The 19,094-nt window shown below is 29.8% G+C and overlaps 1 protein-coding gene across 1 annotated transcript; it reads left to right on the top strand.

Annotated features, from left to right (window-relative positions):
• The first annotated feature begins 8,786 nt into the window (after positions 1 to 8,786).
• Positions 8,787 to 10,729, top strand: LOC102588033 (probable inactive patatin-like protein 9). The gene is made up of 2 exons (XM_006349618.2): positions 8,787 to 9,975; positions 10,360 to 10,729. The coding sequence occupies exons 1-2, from the start codon at positions 9,046 to 9,048 to the stop codon at positions 10,567 to 10,569; spliced, it is 1,140 nt and encodes a 379-aa protein (XP_006349680.1). The 5' UTR covers positions 8,787 to 9,045; the 3' UTR covers positions 10,570 to 10,729.
• The last annotated feature ends 8,365 nt before the right edge of the window (positions 10,730 to 19,094 follow it).

Here is a 19,094-nt window from a genome sequence, read left to right as displayed (position 1 = left end):
AAGCTTCTTCAAAGCTCAATTTTAAAATACAATATGCAACAAACGTAAACCGCTTCGAGCGAATAATAAATCAAAAGATCTGAAACATCGAGAGGAGCTCATATCTAAAACTTTGAAATTGTTTAGAGGAGAATTGAGTTTGTCAAAATTGAAAGAAAAAAAAAACAGTTTGCAATGTATAAATAATATAAACATATTATGTAGATGTATACATATGTGATACATAATTATACATCATAAATAATATTGATACAGTACATTTGCAAATGATTGAATTTTTGTTGTTGTTGTATATACAGTTATGTAAGAATCACATATATATGACCTATTCAACTTGCCCAAGTTTGACCTGCCCATTTATTATTTCAATCCACAATTCAGTGTATTTAAAAGTTGTATTCATATATATTTCAAATTACTTTTAATGATAATTCTTGTTAAAAAAAATTAATTTAATTCTCGATAACAATCATACTGGAAAGTAGAGTATGGTTTGTTCAATAGCATTGGAGAATAAAATGATTTTTTATGATAGAATGTTGATGTTTGTTTCACCACATACTACGTTTCGATTCTTCAAAATGACAGACTCTTTGTCTCATTTTCAAGAATGCCATGGCTGATCTTGGTAGATTGCTTATGTATGAAGATTATTCATATTTATGATATGATCATGAATTTTGACAAATATTTGTGGTAGATATATTCCCGTTTAATTATTCATATTTATGATATGATCATAAGTTTTGACAAATAGTGTGAGTTATTAGTTGGAGAATGTCCAAACAAATGAAGCAAAGTTTCACTTTTTGGCCCAATCTAAGCTTGTTTATGAGCCCAATTAGTCCAGCTCTATAAGAAGCCCAAGTCCAGATATGCCCTTAATGTGAAATGAAAAACTTACATAAATCTCACTAGTTTAGGAGTTAATTACTTAGATACACTCTAATTTGTAATATTACGTATCTTAACATATTTTAATGCGTCCATATACGTACAGATACATGTATTTCGGGATACATGAGGTCAAAATTAGGTGTAATTTGTTTTAGGTACATTGTATCCAAGTGGATTTGCATGTATTTGGGATACATAATAAATCTCGCTCGCCACTCTCCTATGTATTTGACATCTCATATACATGTAAAACACACCAAATGCATATAAATACATGTATCTAGTGTGATCTGCATGTATCTGAGATACATAACAAAATCTCACTCACCTCCCTTCCCATCTCGCTCGCCTCTCTCCCTGTTTTAGTGTATTGGTAGAAAAAAATGCATGTATCTTAGTGTATCTGCCTCAATATATGAGCAAACAACTCTTAATTAGTGATAGGATACTTAATATTTTGAAAGTATAAGTAGTAATACTATATATATATATATATATATATATATGGTAGTAAAATATATTCTAATTATATAGTTTCTCTATGTAAAATTAAGCTAATTTATCCTTTGCTTCCTAATATGAATAGTAGTCATTTGGGAGAGACCATTTGACATTGTTCTTTTGAGATACTTGGCAATTGATCGGTGAATGGGTTTCTTGTGTTTATTTTCTGTATTTATATTCCTCAATAATAGGACCGATAAATTTGATTTAATATCCATTACAAATGTTATTCTAGTTATCCAATTTGTCAGTGGTAAATTAAATTTGCTAAAAGTAGAATTAAATTATGTAAATTTAATTTTCCTTAGAGTAGAATTAAGTTATGGTCGACATGAAATCCAATTAATGAAACGTGCAAAAATAGGTCACAAAAAAATTTTTTAAAAATCATAGTTAAACAATCCAATTAATAATTAAGACAACGGAAGTGTATGAAAAAAACGTGTAAAACTTAATCCTAAACCCTAATTTTTACTTTAAAAAATCACTAATAAGTGCTAATTAACACTAATCAAGATGGAAAAAAAAAATCTGAATTTATGCAGAAGTAATAAGTCGTGTAGTGAGCAAAGTCTTAAAGCTAATAGTTGCATTCACCTTCTTTTCAACGCCAATAAGTTTCACTAAATCAACTTTTCGAACTTTCACCTTGCCCAAATTTATTGGGATTGGAATTGTAGCCCTCCCTTTCAATATTTGACCCGTAGAAGTTCCTGGATCGTTATAGCAATTTTCACAAACAATCATCAACTTCAAGTTCTGACCAATAGGATAACTATTAAAATGTATCTCTATCTCCTCATTCCACTTTGGCGTTGGCTTTCCTTTTCTCCTCTGCGTGCTGAACACTCTTCCACTCTCATCGCTCACAATCACACGATAAAGTAACCTACGATCAAACGAATCGGGGAAGGTTTCGTTCAATAAAATAATATTCGAAGCACTTTCTATTAAAAGCTTCATCACATACACTTCTCTACACTTATTGTTGTAGACGTATTTTTCTTTTCCTCTTGAAAAATCCATCAGCCTAGACACGAAATAAAGAAACGTATTTCGATTTTAATTTGGTTGTATATAATTTATAAATATATAGTAGTGCTGCTAAAAAAATATATTCAGAAATAAGTAAAATAGAGACTTCTAAAAAGAAAAAAAAAGACCTTTTGTAGTTGAACTATACAAGTACTAATCAATTTAAGGTAAATATTCTCTAAATCTTGTCTAGCTGTGTGGTACGAAGAACTAGGATGTTGCAAAATAAAAATAAAAATAAAAAATAAAAAGAAAAATAACACAAGAATTTAACGAGGTTTAATTTAGCTAGGTCTGATCTTCTCAAAATCTTGTCTAGCTGTGGCTAGGTTTAACTTTAGTATTGTCCATCCACTAAGTACGATTTGTCAATTAAAAAAAGTTATATAATATCCCAAATAAACAGCTTACTTTAAAAAAAATTATAGTATTAGGCAAATGCCTCTGCTATGCACGGCCCAAGTCATCTAGTATCCCAAATAAACCTTACTTTTAAGCAAAAAAATTACATTAAAGTAAATATGTGATTTGTATCTATATAGATTACTATAATTTAAAATATTATAATTTGTAGCTATATTTAATATTGTATAAAAAATTCTCTCTCCTCCCACTGCCCTCTATCTCGCCGTCTCTCTCTTCTCTCCTCTCTCTCCAGCCCAAATAATTATAGAGTAAAAAACATTCCACATAATATGGCACTTGTATTTTGTATTATGTATCAGGTGTATTTGTAATCTATATCAATTGTATTTTGTATTATGTATCAATTGTATACGTATTTTATATCAATTGTATTATGACAATTTGTATTCTCCCAATTGTGTTCGTCGATACAAATTGGGTTCGTTAATATAATTGCAATTATATTTTATATAGGATACAAATCAATTGTATTCAGACAATTATATTTGTATTATGAATCGATCGTATTTGTATTATGTATCAATTGTATTTGTGATACAACAAATACAACATGTATTCATACTCTCTCCTCCCTCTCTCGATCTGACTCGCAATGTAGCTAAATACAATGTTTTTAATATAATTGTATTCATTTTGATACAAATCAGTTGTATCAATTGTATTTGTGATACAACCTGATACAACGAATACAATAAGTATTCAAACATCTCTCCTCTCTCCCCAAATCTCGCTCTCCTCTCTCCCCAATGGGTCATCTCAATGGGTTTAGAAACCACACGTTTCTCTGGATCATCATAGCGTACTTCCACATATCCACTCAGAGGAAGGTCTTTTCGTAATGGATTTTTTCTGCAAGAAATCCGTGATTTGAACCAGACTGACCAACTTCCCAAATGGTCCAACGAATCCAGCTCCTTTCTTATTTTTCTTCTACCGTTAAGAGAAGGATCATAAGCCCTAGTCCCAAGCTCGCCTCTCCCCCCCTATCATGTAGCTATAATTCGTAATTAAGTAAAACTACAGCTAGATCTCTAATTAAGTCCAAACTATAGTAATTTTTTAAAGTTCCCCTTTAAAATTATATTCTTAAACATTCACAATTGATATTAGGAGTATCAAATTAATGAATGGAGGACACAATTATTTTTGCATACATTTATTAATTTAACCATGGTTAATTCCAAGATACTCTCACCATAGTTTTATCACTTGATTGTTACGTTGTTTATTTGATTTTAAAAAGATTATAAAAATTCCTAAAAATTAATCGGGTATATGTAAGTTTTTGCCAACCAATATATATCATTAGAGTTGTAAAAAATGGCCAACTAAGCCCCTCGCGGGCCAAGGAATTTGATGGGGGTAGGGAGGGCCGGACCTTCATTTGGAAGGGCCTGAAAATGCTCAATCCAATCCGACCCTAGAAGGGCCCAATTTTTCATTTTTTTCTTTTCAAACTTGAAGTTCTATAACATTAAGAAATGAGAAAATTTTCAAATCAAATATGGCAAACAATGGTGTTGTTTCAATAATACTAGCAAATAATCTAGTGTGATTAGCATGTATCTAGATTACTAGATACGCGAGATGCATGTATCTGGTGTGACGCATCATAGATACGCGAGCGAGATAAGAGAGGGGCAAGCGAAATGGGAGGGATGTGAGGGCACATGACTTGTCTATGTATCCTAGATACATGCGAATCCAAGTGGATAAAGTGTATCTAGAACAAATTAATCTAATTTTGAGTCCATGTATCCCGAGATACATATATCTAGACGTATCAAAATCTGGTAAGATTCGTAATATTACAACATAGCGTGCATTTAAGTAATAAGCTCATATATGAGTTTTTGTAAGTTACTCTTAAATAAATGTTCTGGCCCATGGGCCGACCCCGATCAAATCTCAAGGGCCAAGAGCTTATAAGGATCGGGCTTATAAATTTTAGTTTTAAATGGGCTTGAAAAATCTTACCTCAACTCTATCACAGTAACAAATTGGGTTGGACCGACCCCGTGTACTAAGCCCATTTAGACGGCTCTATATATCACTATTATACTTTGGAAACTTTTTAGTATTTCTGGTTATATTAATTAAATCCTTTTCTACTACTGATAAATGCCAATTTTATGGGGTCAAAAACTTGCATTTGCTTTAGGAAATTTGAGGATTCGTTACGCAATTAAAGTAAAAAGTTAAATGATGGTTAATAAGTAGTTAAGCAAAACTCTAAATAAAGTTTGCGTACTGTCTTTTATCCAATTTACATCGTGAAACTTTGTCTAATCTTAGGAATCTTTATAAAATATAAACCATAATTTTCGGAGTAAAAAGTTATATTTAAAAAATGAAAGTGACTAATTGTTTTATAAACATACTTGATTGTGAAGAAACAACAAAAAATAATGTAATTATTTAGTCCCCTATATGTATCCGTCTTAGTAAAATTTGGTCACACGCAATAAGTGATGTCTAAGATCAATGAGATAGCTTTCATATACTCTTAATTGTTAATTAGTTACATGATGATTAGTCATCACCATTACAATTGAAAACTAATAGCTCTCCTACTAATTATAGCACGCATGAATTAAAGACCAAACATTACCTAACAATGTATGATAAACATCAGCAATTACCTAACTTTTGCTAGACTTCAAAGTCTCTCTTTAATTATTTTCCTCATTCGTAGTCCGATATTCATATTAGAATCTGATTAAATCAAAATTTCAATATTAAAGAATTTATTTCTTATGACAACACTCTCAATAAACAAAATTTCATTTCTATAAGCTCAAATACGAGAGATCTGATTAAAAATAGAGGTCGGGAGGGATGTCAATCATCGAACCACAATCATATCATTGACTTCAAAGTCTTTTTCCATCAAAGATAGTTATTCACAAGGGAAATGAGGTGCCAAACAAGGTATAGGTGCTATAACAGCCACTAATACTTCAACTTGTAGCAGTGAAAATAGCATTACTTGACCAAATTTTACGAGACTACAGGCTTCTGATTTTGTGAAACTTGCAATGACTTCTGAGTACTACCTATGATTGATTGACACTGTAATCGGCCTAAAGTTTGAATTAATTGGATCAATAAATTTTTATATATATTGTAAAGGAAGATAAATGGTATAAGATTTTACGTACATAAAAATTATTCTATACTGTTTTTAGTTACCATTCCCAAAGTAATGACAAATATAATTGCTTGGGAAAAAGGAGATTGTTACTATAGTAACAAGTAACAAAAATTTACTCTTTCCGTCCCCAAATACTCACTACTAGAAACAAAGATTTTTTCCACCGCGAATTAATCAAAAAATTATCTTGTAAGACATGATTTTCTGACCCTATTCATATCGAACCAGGTCACTGAGATAACCCATGGTGAAAAATGAATTTTCATTGAAATACTAGTAGTGAGTTATATAATTAATTTGCTTTTCAAGAATTAAACTACATGGAAATTTGCAATTTATAGAATTTTTTGTTACTTTTCAAAATATTAAATTATTATAATCTTATTTTACTTTGAAAATTAATCAAATTAGTGTTTGGTAAGGAGGAAAAATATTTTTCATGGAATATGTTTTCTTAGAAAACTAGTTGGTTTCTAACTTATTTTCTAATGGTTGAAATATTTTCTAGTGTTTGATTGATGAATAAAAGCAATTTTCTAGAAAATATCTTTTATTTATAGTTAGAGAGTAGATAATATTTTCTAGGAAAATAATTTCTTACCTAGATATTAATTCCGATAAATCACTCAAACATGAGAAAATGGTATATCAAAACACAGTAGAAAAATGAAATGTGACAAGTATGTTTGAGAAGAAAAAAATTAAGAATTTGAGAGCAAGAGGCAAGGCAGACAATTCTCGTTTTGTTTATTGGCACGCACGTCCTTGTTAGGATAATCTGATCTAAACAAAGCTAATTAACGCGCTTTATTAAAAAAATAACTTATCGCTTTTGTCTTTTTTACTCTTTTAAGTAAACATAATTAATAACAATTAGTTTTTTTTTATAAATAATTAATCACAATTCTAATTAATTATTTGGCAGTCCAAAGGCTGAAATAGTCCAATGAGATAATTATGATCTTGTTGTGTGTTGTTGAAAGGATACACACCTAATGTATCAATATGATATAATTATGATGTGAAAGGTTTTCTGTTCAATTGTTGAAGTAGTTCCTAATGTAAAAACTTTCTCAATTAGTACATTTTTTTAATCACTGCTAGCTATTCTCTGGTTTTATGTACGTTTTATATCAAAACTAACAGTATTCTTTCTGTTTGTACGAATTTTAAATTTCTAGTTAAAAATAATCAAAAAATTAATAACTTTTTTTCGATTCGCTATTCATTGAATTTAAATTCAGATATGTGTCGAAAAGTCTCACATTAACAATGACGACTCAATAGTACTTGAAAATACTCAAACCTAATAAACTGATAACTATAATTAAAAATAAAAAAGTATTTACCGGCCACTCTATCACATCTTTCTTGGTAAGGAAAACCATATTGAACAAGCTACTCACATATGTATTTCATTTTAACTTCTTTTTCGCCGTTCAATAAAACTTACTGAGTACGTATTTAATTGTACTAATAGTAGCTAGGGAGAGAGAAAAAAAAAAAAGCATATAAAGGTCAAACAAATAAACAATACAGAAACAAAATAGAAATAGCAAACAAATGAAAAGACTGTCACTACCCCGGAATCCGATGAAAGCACGTCTTTTGGACGTGCATCCTCCGCGGAAACACGTGACCTTTATTCTTTTTTTAATCAACAAAAATACAAAGGACAAACCCATTCACTCAAATTTCAACTCTCCCCTTAATAATTATAAAATAAAAGATACATTAATTATTTAAATAGTACTACTCAAAAAAGACCTATAGATCGAATCATCTTTATTTTCCCTTTCTCAGCCTGACTATTGTTCAATGTGAAAAATTACTATAGAAACTACTCAAAACAAGTAAATAAGTATTCTCTTCTACCTATTGTTCATATCTATTAAGAAAATAATAATTGATATAGTAAATTTATCATTTTACCTCTATTAATTATGAAGTAAATGAATTAAAAACTTAAATATTTTAAGAAATTATATATTTTTCAATGTAATTAATTGAGGGTATAATAGGTAAAAATATTGTCTTTTCTTGATTTGTCAAAATGAATAAGTAATTAGGGATAACTAAAAAAAGAAAAAGTGGATAAGTAATTAAGTACAAATAACAAGTAAAATAATTTGATGCACTAATATACAGGATCTCGAAAAAGACCCAATCACAAAAACTTATTATATATAATTTTATCTTACATTTCTATTAGAGACTATTTCTAACATTTGAATTCGTAACTTGTTGAACAGGTGACAACAACTTTACTAGTAAAAATAAGGGATAAGGGTCTGGAAAATACCTCAACTTTGATCGAATTTGCTGTTGCGATACTAAACTTTCATGAGGACCTATTACCTCCCTAGACTATTTAATATCGTATTTTTTACCGCCTGAACTATTTAATAGTGTATTTTAAAGGTATATATGTGCCCACGTGGACATATTACTATTTATAATTTTGCATATTTTTTATGTCCACGTGGATAAATATATATGTTTAAAATACGGTATTAAATAGTCTAGGAAGGTAATAGGTTCTCATGAAAGTTTAGTATCGCAATAGCAAATTCGACCAAAGTTGAGATATTTTTCAGACCCTTATCTCTAAAAATAATGTAACACCCAAATATGAATAAAGAAGGAAAAAAAAGAAAAGAGAAAAACAACTAGCACTATGAGTCAAAAGCAAACGTGGAAGCAGTAGAAAAAACTTGAAAGTGCTAAACTTGGTTATTTATAACGTATAACCAACTATCTTTTTGGTGTGTCCTTTCCCATTGTTTTAACTCTCCATCACTCTCTCTCTGTTTTTGGCAGACTGTGGGGAGAGCATACTGCACAGATTATATTTCTGTCAGTCACAACAAATTAACAAAATTAAAAAAAGGAATACTCACAGCAATTTCTCATCACCATTAATGCCTCTCCGCAGAATATCGTGAGCTTTTTTCTCTTTCACGTATTTCCATCACTCTGAAGAGTTTCCAGCATCGATCTGATTTGCTTCTTTTGCTGTTTGTTCAGTGATGGACTTCAGTAAGATATCGCTGGAAATCTTCTCAAAACTGGAGCAGAAATGGTTGTATCACTACGAAGGGAAGAAAACTCGTGTTCTCAGTATTGATGGTGGTGGAACTACCGGCATTGTTGCCGGTGCTGCATTGATACATCTCGAAAACCAGATCTGTGCTAAAACTGGTGATCCTCACGTTAGAATTTCTGATTTCTTCGACATTGTTGTTGGTACTGGTATAGGTGCTATCTACGCTGCAATGCTTGTTGTTGATGGAGGCGACGGCCGTCCGTTGTTCACGGCGAAGGATGCCGTGAAGTTTGTTAAGGAAAATCAGTCGAGGCTTTTTAAGGCTAAGAAAGTCGGTGTTCTCCGTCGTAAGAAGAGGTTTTCAGGGAAGAGTATGGAGAAGGTGTTGAAGGAAGTGTTTAGAAGAGAGGACGGCAAAGCGTTAACATTGAGGGACACGTGTAAGCCTCTACTTGTACCGTGCTTTGACCTCAACAGTTCTGCGCCTTTCGTCTTCTCCAGAGCTGATGCTATCGAGTCCTTCAGTTACGATTTTGATCTATGGAAAGTATGCCGTGCCACGTCAGCAAATCCGTCCATGTTCAAGCCGTTTAATCTCGAGTCCATTGACGGAAAAACCTCTTGCCTCGCCGTTGACGGCGGTCTCGTCATGAACAATCCCGCTGCTGCAGCCGTCACTCACGTTTTGCACAACAAACGAGATTTTCCTGCCGTCACCGGCGTCGATGACCTATTGGTTCTCTCTCTAGGTAACGGTCCGTTAAACTCAACGACAAACTTGAAAATGAGAAATGATGGCTACTGCTCTCCATTATCCGTCGTCGGAATTGTCTTCGACGGCGTTTCTGAAACCGTTGACCAAATGCTCGGAAACGCCTTCTGCTGGAACCCCAATGATTACGTTAGAGTTCAGGTATTCCAATTTCTCTTTGAATCTAAATTAATTCAGATAAAAATTAAATTCTTTCTAAACTGAAGTATATTACAATTTGTAACTTTTTTCCATATATTAAAATGGGAAATCTGTTACTCTCGAAATTGTCGGTCCCAATTCACTTCAAAATATTACTCTCTGTTTCACATCTTATGGTTCAAAATTCAAGATTAATGTTTAAAAATTTTCTTTATTTATCTTTCCCTTTGATATTTTTTATAAAATAAATTAGATTACTTATAAAGTTACATTTATAATTGTGCACAAATTCGGGATTAGTATTTGAGAAAATATGGGAGAAAAATGAGATTGAAAAGGTTGACGTGTGTCAGCGTTAATAACGGGACGTGTTATTATGGACAGGCGACCGGGTATGCAAGTGGAGGAGTTGAGGAGGCGTTAGAAGAAAGAGGAGTGGAGTCATTGCCATTTGGCGGTAAGCGGTTACTGACGGAGACTAACGGACAGAGAATCGGGGGTTTGGTGCAACGCCTTGTTGCTACCGGAAGAAGTAGTGTGCCGCCAAGTCCATGCAAGGATGTTGCCGTTAGTCCTCTAAGAAACGGACGTTAAGTCAATTCACCTCTTCATTCTGTTCATCTTGTACTAGTAATACTTTTTGTCAGTTTACGACTTTTAACTGTCTAGTACTACTACTTGTGGTACCAATTAATTAATCCATATATGTTTAGATCTTAAAAATGTTTTGAAATCAAAATGAGTTATTTGGAGTTTTTTTCGGCTATTTGATTGCCTGAAATCTAGTAGTACTAAACTAGAGTAAAGAGAAAGCTAAACTTGTTATTGATGGGTGTCACGCGGGAGCTACTGAGAAGCTTCTTTAATTGCTTTAAAATTCCTCTTTAAATGAGTTTCACTTGAACATTGAGCACAATTACCACACCTTGGTAAAAGAAAAAAATGTTAGTTGGGACTTCATTATACTCTCTCGTTTTATATTAGTTGATCATTTTCTTTTTATTGGTATACTAAAAAAATTAAAAGATAATTTTACTAAATAACCTCTTAAATACATTTTTGATATATTTTACAAACAAATGTGAATTGCAAAAAAATTAATAGAGGCCATGAAATTATGAGATAAATAAAATGAAAATATATAATTTTATGTCAAATCAAATTGTACCACATAATTGATTACATTTTGTAACTTAAAGTTTGCATTAATGGTGGAAAATTGTAATGAGAGCCGGTAGGTGGTCAGCAGTAAAAATGTGGTGCAGTTGCTTGAGACAAATATTAGTGCGGTGTAACGGATACAATCAAAATTGCAGAAGCTATAAATTGTAATGTACCAAAAATAGCTATTAATTCTATCATGCCAAACGGTCCTGCTCTATACTTTCATTTACTTCCCTAAATTAAAAAGGATGTGGAAAAAATTGAACCATCTTATTCCTGGCTGTCTCTGATCCTTTTTCCTTTTCTAATTTTGAGTAAAATTGTGAATCACTATTTCAGGGAGTTTGTTGAGTGACAACAGAATCTTCTCTTTAGGGTATGAATCGATCGATTCGATTTGTATTGTCATAAAAAAATCATTTTCACGATCACCCAAAGCATTTGTTTATTGTTAGATACGCTTATATTATCACAAAACCACCCCCACTAATCACTATCATTCAAAAGCATTTGCATGTCACTATATTTTATAGGGAAAAGGGTAAACAAATGTCCTTAAACTATACGAAAGGAATAAAAATGTCTTTCGTTTGTAGTTTGGTCCAAAAATGTCCTTGCCGTCAATATTTTGGTCCAAAAATGTCCTTATTGTTATTTAATGGGTCAAAATTGCTCATTTTCCTAATAAATATATTATGTATTTTCTTTTTAACACATTCTTTTTTTCTAATAATATTTTTTTAAAATTAGGAAATATTTATCTTTACTTTAATTCAGAAAAAATAAAAACTGAAAATATTTCTTATTTTTTTATAATTATTTTTTATCGTTATATATTTTAATTAATGATGGACATATTGTGATATTTTATATATGACATATATTATATGTCGAAAAGGGTACATTAAATTATTCTATTTTAATTGATAAAATGAGATTAAGAAGAAAAAATTATTTCCTACATTTTTATTTGTTAAAGTGATTTTAAAAGAAAGAAAACAAGAATATGGCTCTTTAATAATATTTTAATTAGGAAGAATGTGTTTAAAAAAGAAAAAAATAATATATTTCGTCAGAAAAGGGTATTTTTGACCCATTTTGTAACTATAAGGGAATTTTTGGATCAAAGTATTGACTACAAGGGCATTTTTGAACCAAAATATTGATGGTAAGGACATTTTTGAACCAAACTACAAACGAAGGGCATTTTTTTTCTTTTCACATAGTTTAAAGTCATTTTTGACCATTTTCCCTGTTTTATAAGATACACTTGTATCATCACCATAAACACACGATATTGGAGACAAAAAAAAAGTCTAATGATTTTTAGGGTTTTTTTCTTCGTTTTCCCCAAATAAGTATATCTCCATTGACGATCAAAACAGCAGAAAAAATGAAATCCCCCATCGATTCCCAATTTATGCAAACTGTTAATAAGACTAAAGAGGCAAAAACTTGGAGTTGTTATCTCAAAAGGTAACTTAACTTTGTGAATTTATCTAATTAAGTCATTGAACTTTGTTTTGTATCAATAAAATCACTCAACTAAATTTATCATTAAAAAGATAAAATTGGCACGACAAAGTAAATTATCGTATCATGATCATAATTAAAATAATAAATAAATACCTTAAATTACTATTCCCTCCGTTCACTTTTACTTGTCACTTATTCCTAAAATAGATTTTCATTTTTACTTGTCACTTTTGACATATCATGAAAAGACAACACCTCAACATTAAATACTTATTTGAGATTCAAATCATTTCAAGACATCATTTAATAGGAATAGTTTGGTAAAATACTTATATTGAGAATTATTTTGTTAATGGGTAAGCCAAGTCAAAGTGTGACAAATAAAATTGAACGGAGAAAATATTTCATTATAGAATAAAATAATAAAAAATAAATGCCAATATTTTCTTTCATAATTTTTTATTTTTTCTTCGTCATCATCGTCGATTCTGAAATTGGGAGTGAGAGGGAACCCCAAACAAATTACTCATTATAAGATGAGAACAATTTTTATTTATATTTTCTTGTATTCACATTTCCATTAATACACGTACAAAAGTTAGGGACGTTCGATGGACTAAATGAGAGAAAATTTTAAAATAACTATGATTGTTCGAGTATTTTTTATTTCTATAGAGAAATATTTTAATTAAGTAGGCAGGAGAGATTTTTTTTAAAATTAATTAAAGTTCAATTGGAAACAAATATACGAAAGTTAAAACTATTAAAATATTTCAAAATTGCCATTAATCTTTATTATTTTATTTATAATGAAATAGTAATTTTGAGCTGTTTATTTATTATTTTAATCATGAACATGACATAAAAATAATTTTTTTTTCCATCTCAATTTCTTTAGTGATAAATTTAGGTGTGTGATTTTATTGATACATAGATCTTAGTTGTGTGATTTTATTGACACATAGATCTAAGCTGAGTGATTTTATTGATACAAAACAAAATTTAATGTGTGCATTAATATAGTGTAGATGTTTTACTTTACTAGGTAATTTTTCCTTTATTGTCTTGGTGCTTCTTAATTCTGATTGAGCCACCATTTGGAACACATACATTTGGTTAACAATCCAAAAACAAGATTTCAGTTGAATTGCAGTAGCTATATACCAAAAGTACCATCTATCTCCATTACGTTACAAAATGTAAAGTTTTGTACACTTTTTCTATGAAATTCACCACAAGACATGACTAGGATTTGCATGAAAAAGGAAATGGAATCATATCTTAATCTTAAAGAGATGTATGCAACAATTTGTACTTTACCAAAGGAAATCAATCGTAGATATTGAAATTTTATGGGACTCTGTAAGACGTGTTCAATTTAAATTGAGACTCTAGAAGGTGTGTTCAGTTTCAATTAGAATGTTTGGAGGCTACTCAACCCTAAACTCTAGTTTATGCCTATATAAAAAAAAGTACTAAATTTACTTAAAAGGTATCTCGAATATTCCGCAAATTCATTGAATATTCACAAAGATCAATGGAGATCAAATAAATCTTAAGGAAGTCCATACAATCCTAATTCGAGAAATAAGCCACGACTCTCTAATTATGAAGATCAAATAGCGATCAGAAAAACATCAAATGTTGTCTTTCTCAAAGAAATCCTGAATATCTCATAAACTCTAGAGACATTCATAATTCATAAAGATCAGAATCTCGATATATTTCACAAAATTCATGGAATATTCATATAGAGGTCAAATCTAAATCATCTCAGTTCGAGAAATACGCCACTAACGGCCCTCGAATCATGGATAAATATCTTACGTCACTAACGACCCTCGAATCATGGATAATTATCTTATGAGAGGAGAATCAAGGGAGGAACAAAATTGTACCCGCAATATTTATCAATTAAATTATGTTTCTTCATAATTTTTTGTGATTGTAATTTATTTATTTCACTTTAAAATTTGTTGCAAACACAAACTCTACGTTACTAGAATGTGTGTGTGTGTGTGTGTATATATATATAGTTTAATTTATTAATATTCAAAATTTATTGATCTGATTAATTTAAATTCACGTTGTATTAGATTCTTATAAATAAATAAATATTCTCTATCAAAACTTTTTCAATTTCAAATGATAGTAGTCGAGTCTTCTAATTAAGGGCGAAAGAAATTTTATATGTGGCACGTTTGGTTCCATTTCCTCAATAGTCGGAAAGAGGGTAAATTTAAATCATTTCCAAACGTTTGGAGCCATTTTCCGTTTTTGAAATGAATTGTCTAAATTGGTCACTAAACACTACCTAAAAAAGGGTTTCTATCGAAAATTAATTAACGATAATAGCTTATTATAATTAAATATGTATTTTTAGAGGCAATTAACACTTTTTGTATATGTTCCTAAAGTCTATAGCGACATCCAATATCAATTGCCTAATATCGATAAATTTTTTACTTTTCTATTAATGTGAATATCTATTGCCGCTCTAATTATTTTTGCTGTAGTGAAAATTAGAAAAACTTGTAAAACAATTACCACTTTGAATCTTAAGAAGGAGTATCATAATATTTTTTGCTAATTTGAGTGGCTCCATTAATTATTAAACTTTTTAAATATTCCATCTTGTTTTTATCTCTAAAAAATGCACCTAAAACCAAAAACCAAAAACAAGATTGGGAAGTGGGTCAATCTCTTATTCCTAGGCAGTAACTGTGCTTTTATAATTTTATTTTGGTTAACTCGATAGATATTATATGATAAAAATATGAAATATATATAAACAAAGTTAAAGAGATATTTGAGCTTCATTATAGTTCAGTAGGGCATATACTTTAAATATTATTGCATGTTGAGAACCTGAGATATTTCTAACCAAAGTAATTCTTACAATATTTACTTAAGTAACGTTGCTTGTAAATATCGAAGGAACTATAACCTGATTTATCTTAGTTAGAATATAGCCTTGTAAATCATTTTTCAGTAGCATATATATATATATATATATATATACCCAATTAAATTTAATATGGTTGCATATAGTAGGTGGATTCAACGACTGTTAATTTGTTTATCCTACTTTTCTTTTTAGCTCTATTTAAAAAAAAAAAGTTTTTTTCCTTTTTTATCGACTCTTTAGTTTTAATTTTTTACATGACACGTTTAATACCACGAGATTAAATGATATTTTGGTATATTCTACATATCTTTAATTAAAATCATAAAATTCAAAAATCTTCATTACTTTATTAAACTTCATGTCAACTCAAAATAGAACAAAATAAATTATAACTGTAAATGATATTTTGATATATTTTACATATTTTTAATTAAAATAATAAATTATGTATTGTACATTTGTAATTTGTACCAAGCCAAAAAGTTTCTGTTACTTATTGTTGTAGATAACAAATCATGTAAATTTAATAAGAGGATGCTGTACAAATAATATAATATTATACTAAAAAGGCTAGATTCTAACCTAAAGATAAATCGGGTCGCTTCTATAGGTTTGGCATGAGGAGCGGAGTCAGCACACTGTTACGGTTCGTTCCAACTTCCTTCGTTGAAAATTATTATTATTTATATATGTTTGAAATTATTTTTTATGTATATATAATAGACGTCGAATCTCATTCAATTAGTTTGTGTGTTTATTTTTTCAGATTTTAAACTCCTTATTAAAAATGTTAGGGGTTCGTCCGAACCCCCTTCAAACTCCATTTAATTAGTTCATGTGTTTACTTCTTCAAATTTTAAACTCCTTATTAAAAATTATAACTCTGCCACTATTTGATACCTCTAATTATTGATGAAAATTGTTCTTGGGCTAAATAAATATTGACAAAAAGAGCTAGAGTAGGAATAAAGGATCTCTTTAATTCCTAAACTAAAGTCAGACAATAAAGTTCGACCTTTTTCGTTGTAATTTATTTGGGATTTTGACGATATATATCTGGCCATCAAAAGTATATATTATATATATTTTATACATATATAATAGTAAGAAAACTCACAAAAATTTCACTAGTTTAAGAGTTAATTACTTAGATATATTCTATTTTATAATATATTACGAATCTTATAATCAGATTTTGGTGCGTTTAAATACGTCCAGAGCATGTATCTCAAAATAAATTGAATCAAAATTAGGTGTAATTTGCTTTAATACACTATATCTAAGTGAATTCGCCTATACCTAGGATACGTAACAAATCTCACTTGCCTCCCTCCCATTTATCTGGAATACCAAATACATGTGAATCACACCAGATACATACAAATACATGTATGGTGTGTATCTAGTATGATTCTCATGTATATGGGATACATGACTATATATCTCTCTTGTCTCCATTTCTCCATTGGCTCGTCTCTATCCTTATTTTAGTGTATTTGGTAAAAAAAAAATACATGTATCGAGGTGTATCTTTCTTTACATGTGATAGAAAACTCTTAATTATTGATAAAAGGTAAGATACATAATTATTTGAAGTATAGGTAGAATTAAAATATATATTTATAAACCTGAACTTCAGTTTTGTGGAACTCCCGGAAAAATTTGTCACCGCTGCTCTCAAAATATGCTGAATGAACTCGCTTCTAATAGCTTATAAATTATATAGGAGATCTGAAATGCACTAGATAAACTCAACGGAAAAAACATTGACAGAGAAAATTGAATTTTGACCTCCCTTATAGTATAGTACCTCCATTTTAATAACTCAAATCAGACGAGAAAAGAACAAAATGGTCCCGATTTAGTCCTCTTTATCACCTATTAACTTTGTAAAATTAAAATAATAGTTGCGAACAGCTTACGAATGGAAAAATAATAATGGTCACAATTTGAGCCAACCAAATATTAATTTCAGTAATTAACGTTAAAGAACTTTGCGCATGCAAATTTAAAACCTCTCTCCAAAGTCCAACCCAAATTATATTATCCGTTGTATTTCTTTTTACATGTCTTTTCAAAAATACTTATTAAGAATATTTTTTGATCATCTTATCTTTACCAATAGTAATAATATAATTTTTTATTGAATATTTATTTTATTTACCTTTCATAATTCAAGTGTTTGCAGTTTTTAATAACAATTATTATTAAAAGTAAAATGAATGATAGGCATCAAATAGTATATGCACACTCCTATGGGTCCTAACATAATGTTTTTATTTTCCTAATTGCTTGGGCGGTTATTGTCATTTAGATTAAAACACCTTAACAACCGACTTTATAATATAATAAAATGTCACTCCTAGTTCTTTTTTCATCAAGTACTTCCAAATTCCCTTTTGATGACGTGGTTACATTTAATGAGTATTTGCAAACCAACCACTACCTAATAAAAGTTGCAGACATGTTTATTGACTCTTTGCTGCTAATGCTTCGTGCACTATCCATGGCTATCGTTAAGGGTGTCGAATGGACGGGTTGGATTGAAATTTAAGATATTAAAATTGGTTGAAATAAAAATTGGGTTGAGTTATGACTCGTTCAAGTTTGTTTTGGGCTCAAATGGATTGGGTCTGCACCCGTCTAATTTGATCTGCTTAATCTCAATAATTTTAACACATTGATATTTAACTTTTATTACTATAATTTGAATTTTAATTCAAGATTTTTTTATTTTTTTTTAAAAAGCTACAAATGAATAGTAAATCTAAAAGATATAAAATAGATGGTAATTCATACCTTTAATATTGGTTCATACAATACATCAATGCAAATAAAGTATTAAAACATGTTGAAATTGGAGATTGAATTGAGTTGATCAACTTGAATATTCTCTTAAAATGGGTTAAGAATTAAATTAGTTGAGATTGAACCCAATTCAAATTATCTAGAGCTCAACGGCTCAACCCTTAAAATTTTGAACAGATTGGACGGATTAGCTATATTTGAGTTCATGTTTTACACCCTTAGCTATAATATTACTCTTCATTCTTAAATTATCTGTTCTAATTTTTTAAAAATACTAAATTTTTGATATTATAATATTTAATTTAACATTTGATGTGTATTTTTAAAAATTTAAATATTTAACAACAACAGTTAATGAAGGTAATTTCTTAGAAAAATAAAGTCATAATTTTTGTCCATTGAAATCGAAAACAATTTTAACTAGTATATTATATTACAGACATCCCTACGTGACGTACATATATATAATTTTTATATCATCATATTTAATTAATAATAACAACTTCTATAGTGTGTTGGTCAAGTGAAAAGGGGTGGAGCAAGTCAAAACCAATAATAATATAGTAATATGATTAAGAATCTAATTAAGATCCAAGTTATGCCCCCATTTCCACCAAACAAATGAGTGATGAAGCATACAAAAAAACAAGAAGTTTGCTTAAGTCTAATAAATAAATATTTTAATCAATAAAGTGGTTTTCTTTAAAGGAAAATTCGTCTTGCCAGAAATTTTGGCCAGAATTTGGTCAGAATGATATATTAC

The sequence above is a fragment of the Solanum tuberosum genome, unplaced genomic scaffold (genome assembly GCF_000226075.1).
Source record: "Solanum tuberosum cultivar DM 1-3 516 R44 unplaced genomic scaffold, SolTub_3.0 scf00110, whole genome shotgun sequence".
Taxonomy (NCBI): domain Eukaryota; kingdom Viridiplantae; phylum Streptophyta; class Magnoliopsida; order Solanales; family Solanaceae; genus Solanum; species Solanum tuberosum.
Note: the sequence above shows the minus strand (reverse complement) of the source record. Positions and strands in the feature narration are given on the sequence as shown.